The sequence below is a fragment of the Physella acuta genome, unplaced genomic scaffold (genome assembly GCF_028476545.2).
Source record: "Physella acuta isolate Inbredline_101_S28 unplaced genomic scaffold, ASM2847654v3 ptg000927l, whole genome shotgun sequence".
NCBI classification, from domain to species: domain Eukaryota; kingdom Metazoa; phylum Mollusca; class Gastropoda; family Physidae; genus Physella; species Physella acuta.
Window position 1 is genome coordinate 203,247 of NW_026732444.1, and position 16,265 is coordinate 219,511.

The 16,265-nt window shown below is 46.7% G+C and overlaps 1 protein-coding gene across 3 annotated transcripts in view; it reads left to right on the top strand.

Annotated features, from left to right (window-relative positions):
* LOC131953503 (syntaxin-8) overlaps positions 1–10,577 on the top strand; it is a 41,050-nt gene extending 30,473 nt beyond the window's left edge. For 2 of the 3 annotated variants that reach the window (XM_059316692.1, XM_059316693.1), the window contains exons 7-10: positions 4,121–4,213; positions 7,812–7,913; positions 8,101–8,180; positions 10,380–10,577. In XM_059316692.1, the coding sequence (XP_059172675.1) occupies positions 4,121–4,213; positions 7,812–7,913; positions 8,101–8,177 (272 nt within the window). In that variant the 3' untranslated portion in view covers positions 8,178–8,180; positions 10,380–10,577. The remainder of the gene's footprint in view (positions 1–4,120; positions 4,214–7,811; positions 7,914–8,100; positions 8,181–10,379) is intronic. The other variant, XM_059316694.1, reaches the window with a different exon arrangement.
* Positions 10,578–16,265: the final 5,688 nt, after the last annotated feature.

Sequence of the window (16,265 nt, forward strand, 5' to 3'; positions counted from 1 at the left end):
TAGCCAGTCTGTGAAGTCTTTCCTTAAACCTTTACCGTGTACAATTAGTATAGTCAGTCTGTGAAGTCTTTCCTTAAACCTTTACCGTGTACAATTAGTATAGGAGCTCAGAATGGGCTTTTGTCATACCCAGTTGGGCGCCCGGGGCGGCCAAATGAGGGAAGGGAGGGGCGGCCAAATTAAAATTACGGGAATGGTCAATTGATGGACTGAGGGGGAGGGGACTAAACATAGACCATATAAGCTAGGTGACTTAACGTAGCACGGTCGCTTACACATGACAGGGTGGTCGCTTACATAGGATGGGGTGGTCGCTTACATAGGATGGGGTGGTCGCTTACACATGACAGGGTGGTCGCTTACATAGGATGGGGTGGTCGCTTACATAGGATGGGGTGGTCGCTTACATAGGATGGGGTGGTCGCTTACATAGGATGGGGTGGTCGCTTACATAGGATGGGGTGGTCGCTTACATAGGATGGGGTGGTGGCTTACATAGGATGGGGTGGTCGCTTACATATGATGGGTGGTCGCTTACATAGGATGGGGTGGTGGCTTACATAGGATGGGGTGGTCGCTTACATATGATGGGGTGGTCGCTTACATAGAGTGGGGTGGTCGCTTACACATGACGGGGTGGTCGCTTACATAGGATGGGGTGGTCGCTTACATAGGATGGGGTGGTCGCTTACATAGGATGAGGTGGTCGCTTACATAGGATGGGGTGGTCGCTTACATAGGATGAGGTGGTCGCTTACATAGGATGGGGTGCTCGCTTACATAGGATGGGGTGGTCGCTTACATAGAATGGGGTGCTCGCTTACATAGGATGGGGGGTCGCTTACATAGGATGGGGTGGTCGCTTACATAGGATGTGGTGGTCGCTTACATAGGATGGGGTGGTCGCTTACACAAGACAGGGTGGTCGCTTACATAGGATGGGGTGGTCGCTTACATAGGATGGGGTGGTCGCTTACACAAGACAGGGTGGTCGCTTACATAGGATGGGGTGGTCGCTTACATAGGATGGGGTGGTCGCTTACATAGGATGTGGTGGTCGCTTACATAGGATGGGGTGGTCGCTTACACAAGACAGGGTGGTCGCTTACATAGGATGGGGTGGTCGCTTACATAGGATGGGGTGGTCGCTTACACAAGACAGGGTGGTCGCTTACATAGGATGGGGTGGTCGCTTACATAGGATGGGGTGGTCGCTTACATAGGATGTGGTGGTCGCTTACATAGGATGGGGTGGTCGCTTACACAAGATGGGGTGGTCGCTTACATAGGATGGGGTGGTCGCTTACATAGGATGTGGTGGTCGCTTACATAGGATGGGGTGGTCGCTTACACAAGATGGGGTGGTCGCTTACATAGGATGGGGTGGTCGCTTACATAGGATGTGGTGGTCGCTTACATAGGATGGGGTGGTCGCTTACATATGATGGGTGGTCGCTTACATAGGATGGGATTGGTGGCTTACATAGGATGGGGTGGTCGCTTACATATGATGGGGTGGTCGCTTACATAGAGTGGGGTGGTCGCTTACACATGACGGGGTGGTCGCTTACATAGGATGGGGTGGTCGCTTACATAGGATGGGGTGGTCGCTTACATAGGATGAGGTGGTCGCTTACATAGGATGGGGTGGTCGCTTACATAGGATGAGGTGGTCGCTTACATAGGATGGGGTGCTCGCTTACATAGGATGGGGTGGTCGCTTACATAGAATGGGGTGCTCGCTTACATAGGATGGGGGGTCGCTTACATAGGATGGGGTGGTCGCTTACATAGGATGGGGTGGTCGCTTACATAGGATGTGGTGGTCGCTTACATAGGATGGGGTGGTCGCTTACACAAGACAGGGTGGTCGCTTACATAGGATGGGGTGGTCGCTTACATAGGATGGGGTGGTCGCTTACACAAGACAGGGTGGTCGCTTACATAGGATGTGGTGGTCGCTTACATAGGATGGGGTGGTCGCTTACACAAGATGGGGTGGTCGCTTACATAGGATGGGGTGGTCGCTTACATAGGATGTGGTGGTCGCTTACATAGGATGGGGTGGTCGCTTACACAAGATGGGGTGGTCGCTTACATAGGATGGGGTGGTCGCTTACATAGGATGTGGTGGTCGCTTACATAGGATGGGGTGGTCGCTTACATATGATGGGTGGTCGCTTACATAGGATGGGATTGGTGGCTTACATAGGATGGGGTGGTCGCTTACATATGATGGGGTGGTCGCTTACATAGAGTGGGGTGGTCGCTTACACATGACGGGGTGGTCGCTTACATAGGATGGGGTGGTCGCTTACATAGGATGGGGTGGTCGCTTACATAGGATGAGGTGGTCGCTTACATAGGATGGGGTGGTCGCTTACATAGGATGAGGTGGTCGCTTACATAGGATGGGGTGCTCGCTTACATAGGATGGGGTGGTCGCTTACATAGAATGGGGTGCTCGCTTACATAGGATGGGGGGTCGCTTACATAGGATGGGGTGGTCGCTTACATAGGATGGGGTGGTCGCTTACATAGGATGTGGTGGTCGCTTACATAGGATGGGGTGGTCGCTTACACAAGACAGGGTGGTCGCTTACATAGGATGGGGTGGTCGCTTACATAGGATGGGGTGGTCGCTTACACAAGACAGGGTGGTCGCTTACATAGGATGGGGTGGTCGCTTACATAGGATGGGGTGGTCGCTTACATAGGATGTGGTGGTCGCTTACATAGGATGGGGTGGTCGCTTACACAAGATGGGGTGGTCGCTTACATAGGATGGGGTGGTCGCTTACATAGGATGTGGTGGTCGCTTACATAGGATGGGGTGGTCGCTTACACAAGATGGGGTGGTCGCTTACATAGGATGGGGTGGTCGCTTACATAGGATGTGGTGGTCGCTTACATAGGATGGGGTGGTCGCTTACATATGATGGGTGGTCGCTTACATAGGATGGGATTGGTGGCTTACATAGGATGGGGTGGTCGCTTACATATGATGGGGTGGTCGCTTACATAGAGTGGGGTGGTCGCTTACACATGACGGGGTGGTCGCTTACATAGGATGGGGTGGTCGCTTACATAGGATGGGGTGGTCGCTTACATAGGATGAGGTGGTCGCTTACATAGGATGGGGTGGTCGCTTACATAGGATGAGGTGGTCGCTTACATAGGATGGGGTGCTCGCTTACATAGGATGGGGTGGTCGCTTACATAGAATGGGGTGCTCGCTTACATAGGATGGGGGGTCGCTTACATAGGATGGGGTGGTCGCTTACATAGGATGGGGTGGTCGCTTACATAGGATGGGGTGGTCGCTTACATAGGATGGGGTGGTCGCTTACATAGGATGGGGTGGTCGCTTACATAGGATGGGGTGGTCGCTTACATAGGATGGGGTGGTCGCTTACATAGGATGGGGTGGTCGCTTACATAGGATGGGGTGGTCGCTTACATAGGATGGGGTGGTCGCTTACATAGGATGGGGTGGTCGCTTACATAGGATGGGGTGGTCGCTTACATAGGATGGGGTGGTCGCTTACATAGGATGGGGTGGTCGCTTACATAGGATGGGGTGGTCGCTTACATAGGATGGGGTGGTCGCTTACATAGGATGGGGTGGTCGCTTACATAGGATGGGGTGGTCGCTTACATAGGATGGGGTGGTCGCTTACATAGGATGGGGTGGTCGCTTACATAGGATGGGGTGGTCGCGTACACAGGATGGGGTGGTGGCTTACATAGGATGGGGTGGTGGCTTACATAGGATGGGGTGGTCGCGTACACATGATGGGGTGGTGGCTTACATAGGATGGGGTGGTGGCTTACATAGGATGGGGTGGTCGCGTACACATGATGGGGTGGTGGCTTACATAGGATGGGGTGGTCGCGCACACATGATGGGGTGGTCGCTTACATAGGATGTGGTGGTCGCTTACATAGGATGGGTGGTCGCTTACATAGGATGGGTGGTCCCTTACATAGGATGGGGTGGTAGCTTACATTGGATGGGGTGGTCGCTTACATAGGATGAGATGATCGCTTACATAGGATGGGGTGGTTGCTTACATGACAGGGTGGTCGCTTACCCATGATGAAATGATTACTCTGACAGAGCAGGACAGAGGACTGGAAGCGTTGTCCCACGTGATCGGTCGTCAGAAGCAGATGGCGCTGGACATCGGCAATGAGGTGGACAGTCAAAATGGTAAGCCATTGTTTCAATGCTTGGTTACATTGTCTGAATGCTTGGTTACATTGGCTGAATGCTTGGTTACATTGACTGAATGCTTGGTTACATTGGCTGAATGCTTGGTTACATTGAATGATTGGTTACATTGGCTGAATGCCTGGTTACATTGACTGAATGCTTGGTTACATTGTCTGAATGCTTGGTTACATTGGCTGAATGCTTAGTTACATTGTCTGAATGTTTGGTTACATTGTCTGAATGCTTGGTTACATTGTCTGAATGTTTGGTTACATTGGCTGAATGTTTGGTTACATTGTCTGAATGCTTGGTTACATTGAATGCTTGGTTACATTGTCTGAATGCTTGGTTACATTGTCTGAATGTTTGGTTACATTGGCTGAATGCTTGGTTACATTGAATGCTTGGTTACATTGTCTGAATGCTTGGTTACATTGTCTGAATGTTTGGTTACATTGTCTGAATGTTTGGTTACATTGTCTGAATGCTTGGTTACATTGTCTGAATGTTTGGTTACATTGTCTGAATGTTTGGTTACATTGTCTGAATGTTTGGTTACATTGTCTGAATGCTTGGTTACATTGAATGCTTGGTTACATTGGCTGAATGTTTGGTTACATTGTCTGAATGCTTGGTTACATTGTCTGAATGCTTGGTTACATTGGCTGAATGCTTGGTTACATTGAATGAATGCTTGGTTACATTGTCTAAATGCTTGGTTACATTGAATGCTTGCTTACATTGGCCGAATGCTTGGTTACATTGTCTAAATGCTTGGTTACATTGAATGCTTGCTTACATTGGCCGAATGCTTGGTTACATTGGCTGAATGCTTGGTTACATTGGCTGAATGCTTGGTTACATTGGCTGAATGCTTGGTTACATTGGCTGAATGCTTGGTTACATTGTCTAAATGCTTGGTTACATTGTCTGAATGCTTGGTTACATGGTTACATTGTCTAAATGCTTGGTTACATTGGCTGAATGCTTGGTTACATTGTCTGAATGCCTGGTTACATTGAATGCTTGGTTACATTGAATGAATGCTTGGTTACATTGTCTGAATGCTTGGTTACATTGAATGCTTGGTTACATTGTCTGAATGCTTGGTTACATTGTCTGAATGCTTGGTTACATTGGCTGAATGCTTGGTTACATTGGCTGAATGCTTGGTTACATTGAATGCTTGGTTACATTGTCTGAATGCTTGGTTACATTGAATGCTTGGTTACATTGTCTGAATGCTTGGTTACATTGGCTGAATGCTTGGTTACATTGGCTGAATGCTTGGTTACATTGAATGTTTGGTTACATTGTCTGAATGCTTGGTTACATTGGCTGAATGCTTGGTTACATTGACTGAATGCTTGGTTACATTGAATGCTTGGTTACATTGAATGCTTGGTTACATTGAATGCTTGGTTACATTGAATGAATGCTTGGTTACATTGTCTGAATGCTTGGTTACATTGTCTGAATGCTTGGTTACATTGAATGATTGGTTACATTGTCTAAATGCTTGGTTACATTGTCTGAATGCTTGGTTACATTGTCTGAATGCTTGGTTACATTGAATGCTTGGTTACATTGTCTGAATGTTTGGTTACATTGTCTGAATGATTGGTTACATTGTCTAAATGCTTGGTTACATTGTCTGAATGCTTGGTTACATTGGCTGAATGCTTGGTTACATTGAATGCTTGGTTACATTGGCTGAATGTTTGGTTACATTGTCTGAATGCTTGGTTACATTGTCTGAATGTTTGGTTATATTGTCTGAATGTTTGGTTACATTGTCTAAATGCTTGGTTACATTGTCTGAATGCTTGGTTACATTGGCTGAATGCCTGGTTATATAGTTTGCAAGTTTTGGCTAGTGCAAGTTTTGGCTAGTGCAAGTTTTGGCTAGTGCAAGTTTTGGCTAGTGCAAGTTTTGGCTAGTGCAAGTTTTGGCCAGTGAGTTGTCTTCTCCTAATCTGTTGGACGCTGTAGACTGATGACAGGCTGCACGGTATTGGTTACCGGAAGTGACGACAGCCGCATCTACCCGTCTGTGAAAGACTAGCTCTGTAAGACAACATGGCGGCCAAGATGGCTGCCGTAGGAAAATAGTGCAAGTTAACCTGGGTGTTGTTCTAAGTGGAAGCTCCGATCTTAGACAAATATTGTCACCATCTCCGGTAGACATCTGCCTACCACGTACAGAACAAGCAGGGCAGGGGGGGATGCTGTCAAGGTGTATGTGTGTGGGGCCTGTGTGTGGATGTGTGGTGTGGGTGTGTGGGGCCTGTGTGTGGGTGTGGTGCATGTGTGTAGTGCTTTGTGTGGGTGTGTGGTGCCTGTGTGTGGGTGTGGTGCATGTGTGTAGTGCTTTGTGTGGGTGTGTGGTGCCTGTGTGTGGGTGTGTGGGGCCTGTGTGTGGGTGTGGTGCATGTGTGTAGTGCTTTGTGTGGGTGTGTGGTGCCTGTGTGTGGGTGTGTGGGGCCTGTGTGTGGGTGTGGTGCATGTGTGTAGTGCTTTGTGTGGGTGTGTGGTGCCTGTGTGTGGGTGTGGTGCATGTGTGTGGGTGTGTGGGGCCTGTGTGTGGGTGTGGTGCATGTGTGTAGTGCTTTGTGTGGGTGTGTGGTGCCTGTGTGTGGGTGTGTGGGGCCTGTGTGTGGGTGTGGTGCATGTGTGTAGTGCTTTGTGTGGGTGTGTGGTGCCTGTGTGTGGGTGTGTGGGGCCTGTGTGTGGGTGTGGTGCATGTGTGTAGTGCTTTGTGTGGGTGTGTGGTGCCTGTGTGTGGGTGTGTGGGGCCTGTGTGTGGGTGTGTGGGGCCTGTGTGTGGGTGTGGTGCATGTGTGTGGATGTGTGGTGCATGTGTGTGGGTGTGTGGTGCCTGTGTGTGGGTGTGGTGCATGTGTGTAGTGCTTTGTGTGGGTGTGTGGTGCCTGTGTGTGGGTGTGTGGGGCCTGTGTGTGGGTGTGGTGCATGTGTGTGGATGTGTGGTGCATGTGTGTGGGTGTGTGGTGCCTGTGTGTGGGTGTGGTGCATGTGTGTAGTGCTTTGTGTGTGGGTGTGGTGCATGTGTGTAGTGCTTTGTGTGGGTGTGGTGCCTGTGTGTGGGTGTGGTGCATGTGTGTGGGTGTGTGGTGCGTGTGTTTGTGTGTGGTGTCTGTGTGTGCGGTGCTTGTGTGTGTGTGTGTCTGGGGCCTGTGTGTGTGGGGCCTGTGTGTGTGGGGCTTGTGTGTGTGAGGTGTCTGTGTGTGTGGGGCTTGTGTGTGTGAGGTGTCTGTGTGTGTGGGGCTTGTGTGTGTGAGGTGTCTGTGTGTGAGTGTCTGTGTGTGAGGTGTCTGTGTGTGAGTGTCTGTGTGTGAGGTGTCTGTGTGTGGGTGTGTGGGGCTTGTGTGTGTGGGGCTTGTGTGTGTGGGGCTTGTGTGTGTGAGGTGTCTGTGTGTGAGGTGTCTGTGTGTGGGTGTGTGGGGCTTGTGTGTGTGGGGCTTGTGTGTGTGGGGCCTGTGTGTGTGTGGGTCCTGTGTGTGGGGCTTGTGTGTGTGATGTCTGTGTGTGTAAGATTTGTTTCAAGCAGTCATGTCATCTGTCATCTTGGTTACAGATCTACTGGACGATATCGGCGACCATATGGACACAACTGATACACTTTTACAACGAGAAACTCGGCACATTAGAATAGTTGACCGCAAGTCTGGGGCCTGCTGTAAGTAGCTTTCTTTTGGGGGTCATGTTGATACATCTGACAAGGTTGATAAATGCTAGTGGGTTAATGTTGATAATTGTGATCATGTTGATAAATGGTTGTTTTAGTGGGTTAATGTTGATAACTGTGAAAATGTTGATAAATGATGTAACGTTGATAATTGTGAAAATGTTGATAAATGTTTCAGGTTATTACATTGTAATAATGTTGCTGTTTGTGGCCATTATTGTCATTGTGGCCGTGCCTTACAAAGGAAAACCTTAAGAGGTTAGTATCTAGGGCTAGTGGCTACAGCTAGGGCTAGTGGCTACAGGTCAGTATCTAGGGCTAGTGGCTACAGGTCAGTATCTAGGGCTAGTGGCTACAGGTCAGTATCTAGGGCTAGTGGCTACAGGTCAGTATCTAGGGCTAGTGGCTACAGGTCAGTATCTAGGGCTAGTGGCTACAGGTCAGTATCTAGGGCTAGCGGCTACAGGTCAGTATCTAGGGCTAGTGGCTACAGGTCAGTATCTAGGGCTAGTGGCTACAGGTCAGTATCTAGGGCTAGTGGTTACAGGTCAGTATCTAGGGCTAGTGGTTACAGGTCAGTATCTAGGGCTAGTGGTTACAGGTCAGTATCTAGGGCTAGTGGCTACAGGTCAGTATCTAGGGCTAGTGGCTACAGGTCAGTATCTAGGGCTAGTGGCTACAGGTCAGTATCTAGGGCTAGTGGTTACAGGTCAGTATCTAGGGCTAGTGGCTACAGGTCAGTATCTAGGGCTAGTGGCTACAGGTCAGTATCTAGGGCTAGTGGCTACAGGTCAGTATCTAGGGCTAGTGGCTACAGGTCAGTATCTAGGGCTAGTGGCTACAGCTAGGGCTAGTGGCTACAGGTCAGTATCTAGGGCTAGTGGTTACAGGTCAGTATCTAGGGCTAGTGGCTACAGTCAGTATCTAGGGCTAGTGGCTACAGGTCAGTATCTAGGGCTAGCGGCTACAGGTCAGTATCTAGGGCTAGTGGCTACAGGTCAGTGTCTAGGGCTAGTGGCTACAGGTCAGTATCTAGGGCTAGTGGCTACAGGTCAGTATCTAGGGCTAGTGGCTACAGGTCAGTATCTAGGGCTAGTGGCTACAGCTAGGGCTAGTGGCTACAGCTAGGGCTAGTGGCTACAGGTCAGTATCTAGGGCTAGTGGTTACAGGTCAGTATCTAGGGCTAGTGGCTACAGCTTGGGCTAGTGGCTACAGCTAGGGCTAGTGGCTACAGCTAGGGCTAGTGGCTACAGGTCAGTATCTAGGGCTAGTGGCTACATGTCAGTATATAGGGCTAGTGGTTACAGGTCAGTATCTAGGGCTAGTGGCTACATGTCAGTATATAGGGCTAGTGGCTACAGGTCAGTATCTAGGGCTAGTGGCTACAGCTAGGGCTAGTGGCTACAGGTCAGTATCTAGGGCTAGTGGCTACAGGTCAGTATCTAGGGCTAGTGGCTACAGGTCAGTATCTAGGGCTAGTGGCTACCATGTTCACACAGTCGCTACCTTTCCTTCTCACATTATCAAAACAAGGATTTAACGAAACCTCTACCCAAATGTTCTGGCATATGTCCATTAAGTTCTGAGCTTAGTCACTGACCCACTACATAGCTCCTACTCCTACTACAGCAAGCCAACCCTTAACACAACCAGTCAACCCATCACTAACCTCACCAACACAACCAGTCAACCCATCACTTACCTCACCAACACAACCAGTCAAGCCATCACTAACATCACCAACCCCTAACACAACCAGTCAACCCATCACTAACCTCACCAACACAACCAGTCAACCCATCACTAACATCACCAACACAACCAGTCAACCCATCACTTACCTCACCAACACAACCAGTCAACCCATCACTAACATCACCAACCCCTAACACAACCAGTCAACCCATCACTAACCTCACCAACACAACCAGTCAAGCCATTACTAGCCTAAGCTAAGCAGTCAATGCTATAAATAGACTCTACTTGTGTTTTAAATTGTGTGAACATCCATAAACCCCCACTTGTGTGGAGATATCCCAAATTCATCCTCCCCCCTCCTTACCCCCAAGTGCTGCCTCCCCCCCCCCCCGCCCCCAGGTGCCGCCCCCCTCCCTCTGGTGCTGCCCCTGATAGCCCCCAGATTGGCTGTTAGATTGAGCCAATTTATGGCCCTGATCTGGTGCTTTGATCCTGCCCCCATTAGTCAAATGTGGAGGCTTTCAAAGAAAAGTTCCTATCAGACAGATCTTATCTCCCCTACAATTTATTAGCCAGGTTTGTAATAGACAAGGTGTTGATGTTTTTTTTTGTTACTTAACGGGAGGGGGTGGGGGTGGGCTGGACCCTTGAACGAAACTGTACACCTCTGTCTGAGTTAAAATTACCTTGTATTCTCTCTCTACTCCCTCTATGTATGTCTGTCTGTGTGTCACCACATACACGTAATACTTCCACAGAAATCCTCACCATTTCACCAAGCTGACATGTGTCATGTCAACTGTCATGTCATCTGTTATGATGTCATTATGAGAACTGTGATGAAGAGATGCTGTTATCCGCAATTAATAGCTTCTGCTAAGAATTGGACAACTTATTATTGTACTAATTATTACAACTGATATGTTTTGATTAAAAGAGCAAGTTTTGTTATCTTGCATGTCTTCTTGTTGTTTTTACCTTCTCGTTGACGGAAGTATTGTAAACATGTTTGGACACCACGTTTAACACCTCCCTCAGTCACTCAAACTTTTAGAAATATATAAATAATCCCGTAACCACAGCCAGATGCCTACATACAGTGTTTTTAAGGCACCACTTCGGTGCATCACTTGGTCGTCGTTGAAGTCCATCTAGGAACTCATGAGCCGGTGACCTCACTAGAGTGACATACGCCCAGTCATGACGTGTTAGCATCAGTTGCTTGATTTTGGTGCTGCCCTCAGCTGTCGAGGGTTCAAACTCAGGACTTTTCGGTTTAGCAACCATGAGCTCATGGGACGGAGTGGTCTAGCGGTAGAGAGCTGGACTGCTAACCCGTATGTCTCGAGTTCAAATCCGGGTTCAAGTCAGTAGACCGTCCCTGAGGCCACCCAACTCTGATGGGTACCTAACTCACGTTAGGGAAAGTAAAGGCGGCTGGGCATAGTGCTGACCACACTATCTCTTCATATGCCGAGGTCACAGAAACAAGTGAACTCTACTTCACTTGCCCCATAGACCGTCAGGTTTGAAAGGGAAACTTTACTTTTTTACTTTTAACCATGAGCTCTACCTACCTTACCTTACACCACACCACACACATTACATCACACCACTCACCACACCACTCACTACATCACATCACACACCACACACTACCCCACACACCATACACTACACCACACACTATACCCCACACACTATACCCCACACACTACCCCACACACTGTACACCACACACTACACTACACCACACACTACACAATCCACCAACATAGACTAGGTTTGGTACTACACCACACACTTTACCCCACACACTATACACCACACACTACACCCCACACACTACACCACACCACACACTACACAATCCACCAACATAGACTAGGTTTGGTACTACACCACCCACGAATTTTGTTGAACCTTCGATGCCGGTGGCTTCACGTTGCTGCTGGGAAAACAAAACTTTGTTTTTTAACCCTTGATGTCAACAGTTTTATCCACTCTTCATGTTTACAAAACTTTACAGCCCACCCCTTACCAAACTCACAAATACAATAACACCCACACACCTCTGAACCCTCCCCCCCACACACACACATAACCGTCAGACCCACCACACATACACACAAAATGGCAGACCAGTGCCTAGTGCCTACTATTGCCGCACTATAAAGTTCGTTATTTTTATTGGACTGGTAAGTGCCAGGTCAATTGTTTTTTTAATAGCCCCCCCCCCCCCCATGTACCAGTTTTTACCCATCAATTGACAAGTCGCCCCCCCCCCCCCCCAATCCGTATTTGGCTGATTCAGTATTTGACCAGTTTTGCTTCCAGCTATTTAACAGTGTTACCCTCTGTATTAGACCAGTATTAAACCATGAACCGATTTATCAAGAAGATTACAGTAAAATACCAGCCGATTTATTAAGACGACTACGGTAAATGCCTGGCAGTTTATTAAGAAGATTACGGTAAAATACCAGCCGATTTTATTAAGAAGATTACAGTAAAATACCAGCCGATTTATTAAGAAGATTACGGTAAAATATCAGCCGATTTATTAAGAAGATTACAGTAAAATACCAGCCGGTTAATTAAGAAGATTACGGTAAAATGCCTGCCGGTTTATTAAGAAATTTAAGGTAAAATGCCTGCCGGTTTATTAAGAAGATTACGGTAAAATGCCTGCCGGTTTATTAAGAAATTTACGGTAAAATGCCTACCGGTTTATTAAGAAGATCACGGTAAAATGCCTGCCGGTTTATTAAGAAGATTACGGTAAAATGCCTGCCGGTTTATTAAGAAGATTACGGTAAAATGCCTGCCGGCTTATTAAGAAGATTACGGTAAAATGCCTGTCGGTTTATAAAGAAGATTACGGTAAAATGCCTGCCGATTTATTAAGAAGATTACGGTAAAATGCCTGCCGGATTATTAAGAAGATTACGGTAAAATGCCTGCCGGTTTATTAAGAAGATCACTGTAAAATGCCTGCCGGTTTATTAAGAAGATTACGGTAAAATGCCTGCCGGTTTATAAAGAAGATTACGGTAAAATGCCTGCCGGTTTATTAAGAAGATTACGGTAAAATGCCTGCCGGATTATTAAGAAGATTACGGTAAAATGCCTGCCGGTTTATTAAGAAGATTACGGTAAAATGCCTGCCGGATTATTAAGAAGATTACGGTAAAATTCCTGCCGGTTTATTAAGACGATTACGGTAAAATGCCTGCCGGATTATTAAGAAGATTACGGTAAAATGCCTGCCGGTTTATTAAGAAGATCACTGTAAAATGCCTGCCGGATTATTAAGAAGATTACGGTAAAATGCATGCCGGAAACAACGCGTGAGTATTTTCTCAATCTTTGAGAGACTAGGGCAGACGAGAGTGACGGGACCGCATGTGTTGAACAATTCACTTTCCCCGTTGTTGTGTTGTTGCTCCATGTGTACAGTTGGGGGGGGGGGGGGGGGGGGGTTGGCCTCATTTGTGAGGTATCTCGCCGTCTGGCCGTATCCACACTTTTTAATCCACCGCCTGAAACGAAATTAAAAATCCATGTTTTGTCTTTGTTTATCTTCAAGTTAGCAATGTTATGGCTATTGAAAAAGCTCCAATCAACTGGAATGCCCCTCCCTTCCCCCCCCCCCCCCCCCCACCTTCCAGTTGCAAAACATTCGAGTCTTAGTGTCTTGACCAGTACAAATTATTTCAGAATACACGTCACCACAACACACATCACCACAACACACATCACCACAAAACACATCATCACAACACACATCATCACAACACACATCATCACCACAAAACACATCACCACAACACACATCAACACAACACACATCACCACAACACACATCATCACAACACACATCACCACAACACACATCATCACAACACACATCATCACCACAACACACATCATCACAACACACATCACCAAAAAACACATTACCACAACACACATCACCACAAAACACATCACCACAACACACATCACCACAACACACATCATCATCACAACACACATCACCACAACACACATCACAACAACACACATCATCACCACAACACACATCACCACAACACACATTATCATCACAACACACATCATCATCACAACACACATCATCACAAAACACATCATCACCACAAAACACATCACCACAAAACACATCACCACAACACACATCATCACAAAACACATCACAACAACACATAATCACAACACACATCATCACCAATACACACATCACCACAACACACATCGTCACCACAACACACATCACCACAACACACATCATCACCACAACACACATCACCACAACACACATCACCTCAAAACACATCACCACAACACACATCACCACAACACACGTCAACACAACACACATCACCACAAAACACATCACCACAACACACATCTTCACAAAACACATCACCATAACACACATCATCACAACACATATCATCACCAATACACACATCACCACAACACACATCACCACAACCCAAACACCACACACACATCACCACACACACACATCACCACAACACGCATCACCACAACACACATCATCACAAAACACATCATAACCACAACACACATCACATCACCACAACACATTATCACAACACACATCATCACAGCACACATCGTCACCACAACACACATCACCACAAAACACATCACCACCACAACACACATCACCACAACACACATCACATCACCACAACACGCATCACCACAACACACATCATCATCACAACACACATCATCACAACACACATCATCACCACAACACACATCACCACAAAACACATCATCACCACAACGCACATCACCACAACACACATCACATCACCACAACACGCATCACCACAAAACACATCATCACCACAACACACATCAACACAACACACATCACATCACCACAACACGCATCACCACAAAACACATCACCACAACACACATCTTCACAAAACACATCACCATAACACACATCATCACAACACATATCATCACCAATACACACATCACCACAACACACATCGTCACCACAACACACATCACCACAAAACACATCACCACAAAACACATCACCACAACACACATCACCACAACACACATCATCACCACAACACACATCATCATCACAACACACATCATCACAAAACACATCATCACCACAAAAAACATCACCACAACACACATCACCACAACACACATCACCACAACACACATCACCACAACACACATCATCATCACAACACACATCATCACAACACACATCACCACAACACACATCACCACAACACACATCACCACAACACATCATCACCACAAAACACATCACCACAAAACACATCACATCACCACAACACACATCACCACAACACACATCACCACAACCCAAACACCACACACACATCACCACACACACACATCACCACTACACGCATCACCACAACACACATCATCACAAAACACATCATAACCACAACACACATCACATCACCACAACACATTATCACAACACACATCATCACAACACACATCATCACCACAACACACATCACCACAAAACACATCATCACCACAACACACATCACCACAACACACATCACATCACCACAACACGCATCACCACAACACACATCATCATCACAACACACATCATCACAACACACATCATCACCACAACACACATCACCACAAAACACATCATCACCACAACACACATCACCACAAAACACATCACATCACCACAACACGCATCACCACAAAACACATCATCACCACAACACACATCACTACAACACACATCACATCACCACAACACGCATCACCACAACACACATCACCACAAAACACATCATCACCACAACACACATCACCACAAAACACATCATCACAACAAAACACATCATCACCACAACACACATCATCATCACAACACGCATCACCACAACACACATCATCATCACAACACACATCATCACAACACACATCATCACCACAACACACATCACCACAAAACACATCATCACCACAACACACATCACCACAACACACATCACATCACCACAACACGCATCACCACAACACACATCACCACAAAACACATCATCACCACAACACACATCACCACAAAACACATCATCACAACAAAACACATCATCACCACAACACGCATCATCATCATATCCTTTATCACGCTCATTACATTACACAGCATATAATCAAAACAGAAAGCCGACACGGTACAAGGGCTGTCATTGACAATGCCGACTGAGGAGAAGCCGACAAATGAAAGACCTACGGCAAAGACATATGCCAACACAACAATGGGCCTAAATTTCTTTTATAATAATTATTCTACAGCCTATTTAACTAAATACGTAAAAAGTTGAGTTCGCTGGGAATATTATCTTATGGTAATTTTTCCTTATTATTGTTATAAACCATTCATAATGCTTTTAAATTTTTTAAATATGCTAGCAAAAACAAGTTAATAAAAAGTCTAGTGACAATTTAAGCGCAATTTCCTTAATTAATTTTTTTGTGACCGAACGAAAGGATATTTTTGAAAACTTTCTTCGGCAATATTGTTCTAAATTATAGCAGGAATCGAT